The sequence below is a fragment of the Lonchura striata genome, chromosome 1A (assembly GCF_050655825.1).
Source record: "Lonchura striata isolate lonStrDom1 chromosome 1A, ASM5065582v1, whole genome shotgun sequence".
Taxonomy (NCBI): domain Eukaryota; kingdom Metazoa; phylum Chordata; class Aves; order Passeriformes; family Estrildidae; genus Lonchura; species Lonchura striata.
Genome location: NC_140741.1, coordinates 2719430 through 2729587, shown reverse-complemented (window position 1 = coordinate 2729587; position 10158 = coordinate 2719430). Strand labels below are relative to the sequence as shown.

Genomic DNA, 10158 nt, shown 5'->3' with positions numbered 1-10158 from the left:
ATGGCGGCGGCTCCGCGCCCGCCCCGTGTTCTGTGTGGATGCTCGGACGGACTGCGGCGGGACCGGCGCTCGGAGCTCCGTGCGGGGATCGGATCGGGGCAGCTCCCGGCCTGCGCGGCGTCCGAGGCGCTCAGCTGAGATCGGGATCGGGATTTGGGTCCTGGGCCCGCCGGTGTCTGCTGGGGGAGCCGGGCAGAGCCGCTCCTTCCTCGGCGGGCAGGGAGGGGGTGCCGGGGCCGGCGGATCGAGGCGGGATCGCGGCTGGGATCCGGACCGGCAGCGCCGCGGCCGGGAGGAGCCGCTCCGGGACGGGCGCCGCCGCTCCAGCTGCGGCCGGCCCGGGGCTCGGGTCCCGCCGGGGCTCGGGTCCCGTTCTCGCTGTGGCCGCGGGGAGCTGGGGCTGCGTCGGGGCCGGGACCCCATCGGCACCGCCGCTCCCGCAGCGCCGCCTCCGGCCCCGCGGGCGGACACGGAGCCGCCCCGCAGCCCCCGCGGGATGCCGAGCCCCCCCGCCCCGGTAGCCCCGTGGCCACCGCGCTCCCCTGCGAGCAGCAGCGCCCGCCTCCCCCGCCCCGTGTCCGCATCCCCGGGGGAGCCCCGCCGGACGAGCGGGGCTGCGGCGCCGCGGCCGGGAGCGGCCGCTCCGCCGGGGCCGCTGCTCCCGCTCCGGCTGTGCCCGGTGCGGGGCTGGAGGCGCCGGAGCCCCCGAAGGGCAGAGAGCACCTCCTGTCCTTGGCTCTGCGGGGCGGGAGCTGCCGTGCCCTGCCCGTGGCTCGCAGCGTGCCGAACGCACGTCCCGGCACGGGCACCGGCGCACGGGACAGCGCTGGCACGGACACGGCTGAAGGGCTGCCCGCGGCTCCTCGGCCAGGGGCTGCTCCCCACAGGCACGCAGGGATGCTTCAGCCCGGACAGCCGACAGCGACAGCCGACAGGGACCCCAGGGAACGGCTGGCATTACCTGGGAATGGAGGCACGGGCCGTTTGCAGAGGGGCTCTGACGGCAATCCCTGTTGCCGACCTCCCCGAGCTCCCACACAGCTGCCAGGTATGTTCCAGCCACCCCAAATCTCCTCCCTCTTTTCCAGCCTGAGGCCATCATTCACCAGCAGCATTTCAGCCAAGGCAATCTTCCTTCACGGGTACTAAATGCCAAGCAAGAGCCTCGGAGATGCCTTGAAATCAGAGGTTCGAGTGCGATGATGTTCGGAGATTTCCAGGGAGCCAGCTGGAGGTGCAGAAGGGATGGAAAACTCTCACAGGTGGGTCCCACTGGAGGTGTGCTGCAGGCAGGGATGTGCATCCCTTTCCTGAGGAAAACGGACATGCCGAGGCTCTGAAAGGAGCTGAGCTTCTGCAGGAGAGATGTTCTGCCTCAGCACAGGCCGGGAGCACATCCAGCCACCGCCTTGTCCTTCTTTAAAACATCAACTGGAGCCTGAGCTCCGGGTGGGGAGGGAGCTGAGAGCCGGAGGGGCAGGAGCAGGGATGGGAGATGAGGCTGCTGGAATGTCACCTGGAGCAGCTGAACATGTTCTGTCCCTGCAGGAGCCAAAGCAGATCCCTCCTGGCCGGGCTGGATGGGAGATGAGGCTGCTGGAATGTCATTGGAGCAGCCAGGAGCCAAAGCAGATCCCTCCTGGCCGGGCTGGATGGGAGATGAGGCTGCTGGAATGTCACCTGGAGCAGCCAGGAGCCAAAGCAGATCCCTCCTGGCCGGGCTGGATGGGAGATGAGGCTGCTGGAATGTCATTGGAGCAGCCAGGAGCCAAAGCAGACCCCTCCTGGCCGGGCTGGATGGGAGATGAGGCTGCTGGAATGTCACCTGGAGGAGCTAGGAGCCAAAGCAGACCCCTCCTGGCCGGGCTGGATGGGAGATGAGGCTGCTGGAATGTCACCTGGAGCAGCCAGGAGCCAAATCAGATCCCTCCTGGCCGGGCTGGATGGGAGATGAGGCTGCTGGAATGTCACCTGGAGCAGCCAGGAGCCAAAGCAGATCCCTCCTGGTCGGGCTGGATGGGAGATGAGGCTGCTGGAATGTCATTGGAGCAGCCAGGAGCCAAATCAGATCCCTCCTGGCCGGGCTGGATGGGAGATGAGGCTGCTGGAATGTCACCTGGAGCAGCCAGGAGCCAAAGCAGATCCCTCCTGGCCGGGCTGGAGGGCAGCTGCTGGATCTGCTGTGGGGGAAAACTCCCTGCCCCTGCCAGGAGCGCTGGCTCTGCTCTTCCTCCAGCTCCTGAGCAGTGTCAGGGCCACCGTGAGGGAGTTCAAACCCCAAAAATCCCCACAGCCCACGGAGTGAATGATCCCAGCAGAGAAATGCAGCATTGAAATAAAAATCTTACAGCTCTGTCAAAAAGGCTGTGACATCGCTGCAACGGGATTGCCAGGAACCTTCTGGTTTGCTCTCGGAATGCTCTTGGTTCTCTTTTGTGTATTTTTAGTCCCTCAGTGGACAGCTTGTAGAATTTATTCTGGGACTTAGAGGTTGAGCAGGGTTGGCTCAGGATTGACCTTCACCTCTGGTGCCGCTTTGCGCAAACACAACGTGGCCGGGCTGGGTGAACTCGTGACCTCAGCTTTCCCCTCCAAAATGTCCCTCGCTTATTTCCCTGGGGTGAGCTGGGATTTTGGCCCAGACTGTCACTCCTCACCTCCCCGTGCCCGCGCGGTGTCCGTTGTGTTCCCCACGGTGCCCTGGGGACACCGGCGGGTCCCTTTGCCTTTCTCCTGCCCCTTTCCAGCCCGAGGCTCCTCTGCCCTCGTCCCACACACAGCACAGGGGCACCGAAGGGGAAAGGCTCCAGAAAACATTTCTGCGATTCCTCAGCAATTCTTTCAATTCCCCGGGGAGAGGAGCGTGAACTCACAGCCACCGAGGCCTGACGGGTTCCTGCAGCGAGAGCTCGGCGCGTGTCCGCAGAGGTGAGTGCGGCACCCGAAAGGAAAAAGCGCGGGAGACAAACGTGATTTCTTTTGCTTCAAAGTTATTGCAAGTTCTTAAAGCCCGACCAACTTTTGCTCTTGCTTTTGGTCGGGTGGAGCAGGAGCAGTGGGCAGAGGTGGTGCCATTGATGCGGACGTGCCCGATGCTTTCTGGGGCAGAAAAGGGAGATTAAGCTCGCCTTACGTCAAGCAGCTATTTAAAAAGATTTATAGCTCTTTAAACGTAGCGCCCTTTAATTACCATAATGTTTCTTCCACGATTTTAACTAAGTCTCGGTGTATTTTATAAAACTTAAAATAACACCTCCTCCCCATAAAACAGACTCATCAAGCATTAGACAAAAATTCCTTGTGCCAGTCTCAGGCTTCCACATCTAACAGGAGACCCTCCCCGTAAGCAAACAAAAAAATCAAAATAACGTACCAAAACTAGTCCTTGCTAACATTAAAAATACAGCTCGACCGTATCCAAAAAACCCCCGATTTTATTTCTTCCAAATGCCAAATACTCTTCAAATTCTAAATCAAAAACTCTTAAAAAACAAAAACCATTTGTCCAAGCCCACAAAAAATATAAAACAATCCAATCGATAGCCTACATTTAACAAAACCCACTACACAAATTAGTACCATTTGAAATGTAACATAAATAAAAATCTATGACTAAGAAACATATCTCCCAATAAATAAAACCACTCTGTAAAGATATAAGTAATAATCTCAACTCAACAAGCTAAAATTTCTCCAAAACCAAAAGACTTAAAAAACCTTCAATACTTATAAATAACAACATTCAATATGTTAAGTGTTAGTAAAATCAAACAAACTTAAATGTCAATGCATTTAAATAAATACATTAAGTTTCTTTTTATCTATTAAAATTAAGTTTATTATTCCTTACTATCAAAATTCATTCAGTCTAAATTTAAATGTTATGTAATATAACTTACCCTAAATTTTATTAAAAATCACTTCTCTAAACTATACAGTATATGGTTAATTTTATTTAAAAAAAATGAAACTACTCAAATTACAACAACTAAAAGAAAACACTAACAAACACCTATTCAGAAGTTAAAAAAATATAGTGTATTATGTCATCAATTTCATCAAAAATTCTGTTCTTCATTACAATCTCTACTCTTTTTATCTTTCATAAGTAACACCAAAAAATAGCAATTACTATTCATATCATGCTATTTAAGAATTTTACTCTATTTCCTTAATATATATTTTTAAAGTTATCCTAACTTCTTCAAACACTTACTACTAATATACTAATTATATAATAATTTTTATAATAAGCAATATTTATTAAATATTATTATAATATTTACAACCAACTTTCATGTACTTTGTTATCTCTTTATATAATGATCTAAAAAACACATAAAATTTCTAATTCCTACTTTTTTTATTCTCTACTTATACAGCTCTTAAAACAAGTTAACCCTCTAACTAATCTCTACACTAACTCTATAATTTAACCTAATGTTATCTCACAGTTTTAAATATTTTTCAAGACTAAAAAAAAATATATTTTATTAAAAACCTCCTCCAGACTGTTAATCTTATCACTTTCCTCAGTTATTATTACAAAATCACTTCAATGTAAAACCCGACTACAACATTAATTTCTATTTCTAAGTTTCACACTAAGTAATCGCTCTCTCATACATTTTCTCCACCTTCACACTCTCAATATCCAAATCCAAACTCACAATCCTGTCCATAACCACTTTCAAATCTTTAAACAAAAGTTTACTATACTCAAATCTAGTCTAAAAACACTTCTAAAAAATCCAATTATTAAATAATGTAATTCATCTTTAATCCTAACATTTTTACTCTTAACTACTATTTTTAGAAACATTATATAAGAATACATTAAGTAACATTCACCAATTAAAATTTAAACTAGAACCTAACCCTAACTCTACCTAAATAAAATAATTAACAAGAAACCCAAATATTTTCTACGTCAAAAATAAAATTCAAATAATTTTAACTTAACAATTTAACTTTATCGATATAACAAATAAACTTATTTTTATTTTAAACTTAAAAAATCATTATCCACACATAATTATTTAACTTGCTACTAATTTAACATTTATCAACTGTTAAAAACTCTAAAATAACGTACCATCTTTTAATACTTACTAATGATATAATTTCACCTATGTTACTAATTATAGATGTTATCTAAGTAATTCCTAATTATTGTCAATTTCTTCTTTACTACGTACATTATTTTATTCTTATATTTCTTCATGCTTATAACTGAAAAATTATAACAACTTATACCATTATCTTGCAAGTCTCTATACAATTTTATAAAACAAAACTTAACAAGACTTATTTCTCATGTCAAAACATAAAGTTTACTTATATCTCAACAAGTACAAAAACCCAAGTCAATTTCAATAAGGACCATAAAACCAGATCACACAAAAAACACACTCGCCACTCCACAAATAAAACACCAATGTAAATACAAAGATACACTACACTATGTAAATACAAATGTAGATTACGCGAGAATTGCAACATACGCCTGACGTCTTGTACTGCACCCACCAAAATATAGAAACTTTAGGTTTTTTTATAAATATAAAAATCAATATTATAAACATCTTATTTAATAACTTACAAAGTATAAAATTCTATCAAATATTATACTTCTACTCTCTTTACTTTATTTACTTTTAATTATATCACTTTACCAATTAACCAACCTAAAACAAACATTTCAGTAACTTTAACTAAAGTTTCAAGTTTAAATACTTTGTATTTATCTAGCGCTTCTCAAAAAAAATCCATTCTTTACCTACTTACTTAATATACCAATAAAAAACATTACAAGTAATCCTTATAATTAAAAAGCCCTTACATTATTAGCTCTTAATATAAAAATAGTTACCAATTTAAAACAAAAAAGTCATTTATCCATCAATAGTAATCAAAATATAAAAGTAATTTTAAGCCTTGAAACTTAAAAATGGTAGGATCACATTTTATACCACCTATTACTTCAACAACACTAAAATAATTAAATCAATTGAAATATTATCTAAATAAACGATCTAATTCTACATCCCTTACACTAAATACCTTTCTAACAAATATAAAATATTAAATACGCAGTTTTACAAAAAATCAACAATAAATTTTCTTTTATTAACACACAAACATAAACATAAAAATTGAATAAAAGTTATAAATGCATCTAATCACATAAAATCTACTTATAAAAGTGTACAACTTTAAGAAATATCAAAAATAAGAATAACTAATATAACAATAAATAAAATTTAACACCATAATTTTAAAATCTTATAACAAAATTATACATTTAAATTATATTATTATAATAATAATAACGATAACACCTTCTTTATGTTAATATATGCAACAAATGCTTAACAAAATCCATTAATAATTTTATTTTTTTTAAATACAGAGGGAGAGGGGAGACGTGGGAACGGGAAAACCAGAAACTCCCACGGACACTGAAAGATTTGATCTGCAGCCTCGGGAGAAGCTGGGATTGATGTGCAAGTACAAGAGGCGGGCATTAAGCAGGAAAAGAATGAAATAAAAGGCAATCCCTTCTGTTTCTGTGGCTGTCAGTGAGAGCCTGCCCCGGCTGAGCGAGAGAGAAACCGCGTGGGCACGATGGGGAAGGGCTCGCAGGGCAGGGCTGGGGCTGTGTGGGCTGAACGGAGAGTTTGCACCTTCTGACAGGAGGCGCTGAGCAAAAGTCCCCTCGGTGCAGCGGAGCCGAGCGAAGGCGCTGGGCTGGAAAAGCCAAATAAAGGCCGGGGTCAGAAATTCCGGCTGCCTCGGAACAAAGAGCCGTGAGCGCTCCTGAGCCCCGGCAGCTGCTCGCTCTGTGAACCCCCACGCGCCGGGGCTGGGTTTGCCTGAGCCCCGAGTGCCCCCGGCCCAAGAGCAGCCCCGGCCCTTCCCTGCTGAGCGCGCAGCGATCGCAAAGGAAAAAAGGAAACTCTGGCCGGCAGGGCTCTCTCTGCGTGGGTTAGGGCAGGGCCCTGCGGGGAGCAGGGCGCTCCAGCACGGACAGCCCGGATCCAGAGCAGCTCCAGGGCTGAGCAGCGGGCTGGGGACAGCTGGGGACAGCCGTGAGCAGAGCCCGTCAGCCTCCCTCCGGGGCTGGGACTGCCTCGAGCACACAGCTCCTGCCAGGTGTGGCACCTTCAGACTCCTCGCCACAAACGAGTTCTGATCTCGCTCTCGGGGTGACCTGCACCTCCTCCCCAGAAACCGCAGGAATTAGAATTTCGGGCCGCTTTTACAAACTTTACGTCAGCTTTGCAAATGCAAATCCCAGCGGGTCCCTGCTTCCCAGAGCGCCGGTCCTCAGCCATCTCCACTTCCCTGGAAAACTGCTCCAGCTCCAGGCTGTACCAAGGTGAGCACAAGTCTGGAGAGGTCAGAACCCTCACCTGGACCGCTGCACTCGGAGCGAGATCCAGCTACAAATGGAATTCCAGAAACGGCCTCCAAAATGTTCCATAATCACACCTTTAAAATGGCTCCACAGGGCAACGGCTCCCGTGCCAGAGCGGCACCTGCACGAGTCCTTGTGCCAGCCCTGGCGCCCTGAAAAACACAAGAAACCAACATCACACAGGCCTTGTTTGCAGAATTCCTGATCCAAGCCCTCACCTGTCCTGCCCAGCACCGAGGGAAATCTGACACGGTATTCATAGGTAACCTTTGCTGAGAGCGGCCATCACCCCGGTCCTCCAGCCTGGGCAAGGTTTTGCAGCGAATGGACCCAACTTCTAACCCTGGACCTAAATTTCTGTCAGCTTTTGTTAGAAAGATACTGGAGAGTAAATCCTACAACAGATTTAAAACGTTGCACAAGGAATAACCGGCCCAGACAAAACCAAACCACCCCCATCTCTGCTCCACCCCATTTCTCCCAATTTTGGGAGAAATACTGATAGAGTTTGTAAAGACTCCCCTTCCCTGCTGCACCGTCCTTCACTGCACGTCCCTGTTGAGAGAGAAATGGAACTGGAAACAAGTTTTAAAGGATGAGTTTGTAAATAAGACTAGATACTTTAGAGAAATAGAACTATGAAAGATGCACTCTAATAAGATTCATGAGGGGTAATTTCAGATGATTGGTTTTAAGGCATAGTGTAGCAAAAGCTAATAGGCCAAGAAACGCTTATAATGTATTGTAATTAGGAAATAGTTGGCTTCTGATTGCGGTGGCATGAATTATAACATCTGTATTGTCTCACCCTTCACGTGAGACTGAAAATGAAATAAAAGTTTTTAAAAACACTTCTCAGTTGCCTTATTTCTGGGTCAGAAAAGGGCATAATCTGATAAACTGGTGCGTTGTGTGAGGAAGATTTATCTCTCTCAATGTCCTATTCCATGGCATTTCTAAGTCAGCGTTTCTTATCTCAAATTTTCCATTCAGATACATACTATGTAAACCTCCTGTCAAACTCTGACAATTTTCTGCAAGTCCATTTCCCACAGCAGAACTGCTCCCTGCCCAGCACAGGAGCTGCGAGTGCTGTTGCAGGGCACAATGCCTGAAGGAACACCGGAGCTGTGACATTAAAACCAGCAAAAGCAATTACTAAGTAAAAGAGATCCTCACCTGCTCCAAGAACTGAACCTCTGTGGCTCATCCTCACGGGGTGAACCTGCTCCAGGGAGGACTCTCCACGCAGCTCCCAAGACCTGGGGTCAGACGCTGCCCTACCAGCAGAAGAACAAGGGGTTAGTGAAGCTTTTTGGACACATTCTGGCCTCAGAGTGGTCTGACAAAACATCCGTCAACGTGGATCTTTAATAAAGGCAGCTGGGACCTATGCTTGCAACAGACTTTCGTGTGTTATTTCCTCGGTCTCTGTTCTAATACATTTTGATATTAAAAGTGTTTAAACAAGATTTAACCTGAGCTCTGCACCCTGCCGTGCTCCAAGCCCTGAGGAAGAGCTGGACATCCTCACACTCGCCCAAGCTGAGGCAGCTCTCACGTAGGGACAGAGCTGCTGCAGCATTTAACAACACTTAGAAATCACCCCTGCCTTGAGGGCGTCCAGAGCTGGGAGAAAGCCCTTCCCACCACCCTCTTGGATTTCCCTCCCTGCCCCTGGCTTTGCTTCCAGCTTGGGAAGGTTTGTCCTGGGGCCATTTCAGCAGCACGAAGGGCTTTTCCAACCTCAGGGGTTCCACGGGAGCCCAGTGACTGACCCAGCTGCGCACCCAGGCACACGGATCGATTATCCTGCCGTGAGCCAGAGCACTCCAGGGCATCCTTGGAACAGCTGCGGAGAGCGGGAAAAAGACACAGCTGCAGCACCGATCCCGCTCCCTGCTTTCCCAGAGGGGCAGGAACACCATTTCCTCCCGAGCCTGAGAGCTCCCAGGGAAATCCCTGTTAGGGTGGCACTGAAGGTGCCACATTTCTGGCACCCTTGCCCTAGAACCACGGCCCAGCAGGTTTCTGTGGGAGCGGGGATTGTTGCTGCAGCTCAGAAGCTGCACATCCCTAAAGCATTTCCTTAGGGACACGAAGCTCCCCGCGCGCATGTTGTAGTCCAGTTTGTAATTTCAGCGTCTTTCAAGAGAGTTTAAATCGCAATGAGGCGACTCGGTGCCAGCACAGCATTAGCTACGGGACATCGGGAGACTCACCAGACGACATTCTCGGCAGAGCCTCCATTCTCAGCGCTCCAGCTGCAGCGTTCGCATCTCTCACGGACTCCGAGCTCCGTTTCCAGGGCTCCCATCGGGAAACCGGCGGCCGCTCCCAGATGCAAATGCCCAGGGCACCGCCGATCCCAGCCCCTGCTCCCTCTCCCCCCCGGACCCCCCTTCCTCCAGCCTTTACCCCTTTTAGAGCCACGGCCCCGCCCAGGACACAAACGGAGGCTCCCAGGTGCCTCCTGAGACCCAAATCATTCCAGGGGCATCAGGAAATCAAGAGAAATAAACTTTGTAGCCATGATTTCATGTCTTTTGACTCTTCACATGGATAGTCTTAAGCCGTACTTTGTCATCATTTGGTCAGCTCATGAGGTTTTTTAGTTTTTAAAATTGTGTTTTCTCGAGGCAGAGAAACTGCAACTATCTATCTTTGAGTAGAGGAGCACATACAAAATGTCAGGGTGAAAGATTACTCATACCAGTGTGAAAAAAAACGCTAATCGC

The 10158-nt window shown here is 47.4% G+C and overlaps 1 protein-coding gene across 1 annotated transcript; it reads left to right on the top strand.

Annotated features, from left to right (window-relative positions):
• Positions 1-4494, top strand: LOC146763346 (uncharacterized). The gene is made up of 3 exons (XM_085569099.1): positions 1-79; positions 140-1262; positions 1549-4494. The coding sequence occupies exons 1-2, from the start codon at positions 1-3 to the stop codon at positions 1147-1149; spliced, it is 1089 nt and encodes a 362-aa protein (XP_085425225.1). The 3' UTR covers positions 1150-1262; positions 1549-4494.
• Positions 4495-10158: the final 5664 nt, after the last annotated feature.

Coding starts and splice junctions, on each gene's coding strand:
- LOC146763346 (XM_085569099.1), top strand. CDS start 1: ATGGCGGCGGCTCCGCGCCCGCCCCGTGTTCTGTGTGGATGCTCGGAC. Junction 80..139: donor GGACCGGCGCTCGGAGCTCC/GTGCGGGGATCG, acceptor CGCTCAGCTGAG/ATCGGGATCGGGATTTGGGT.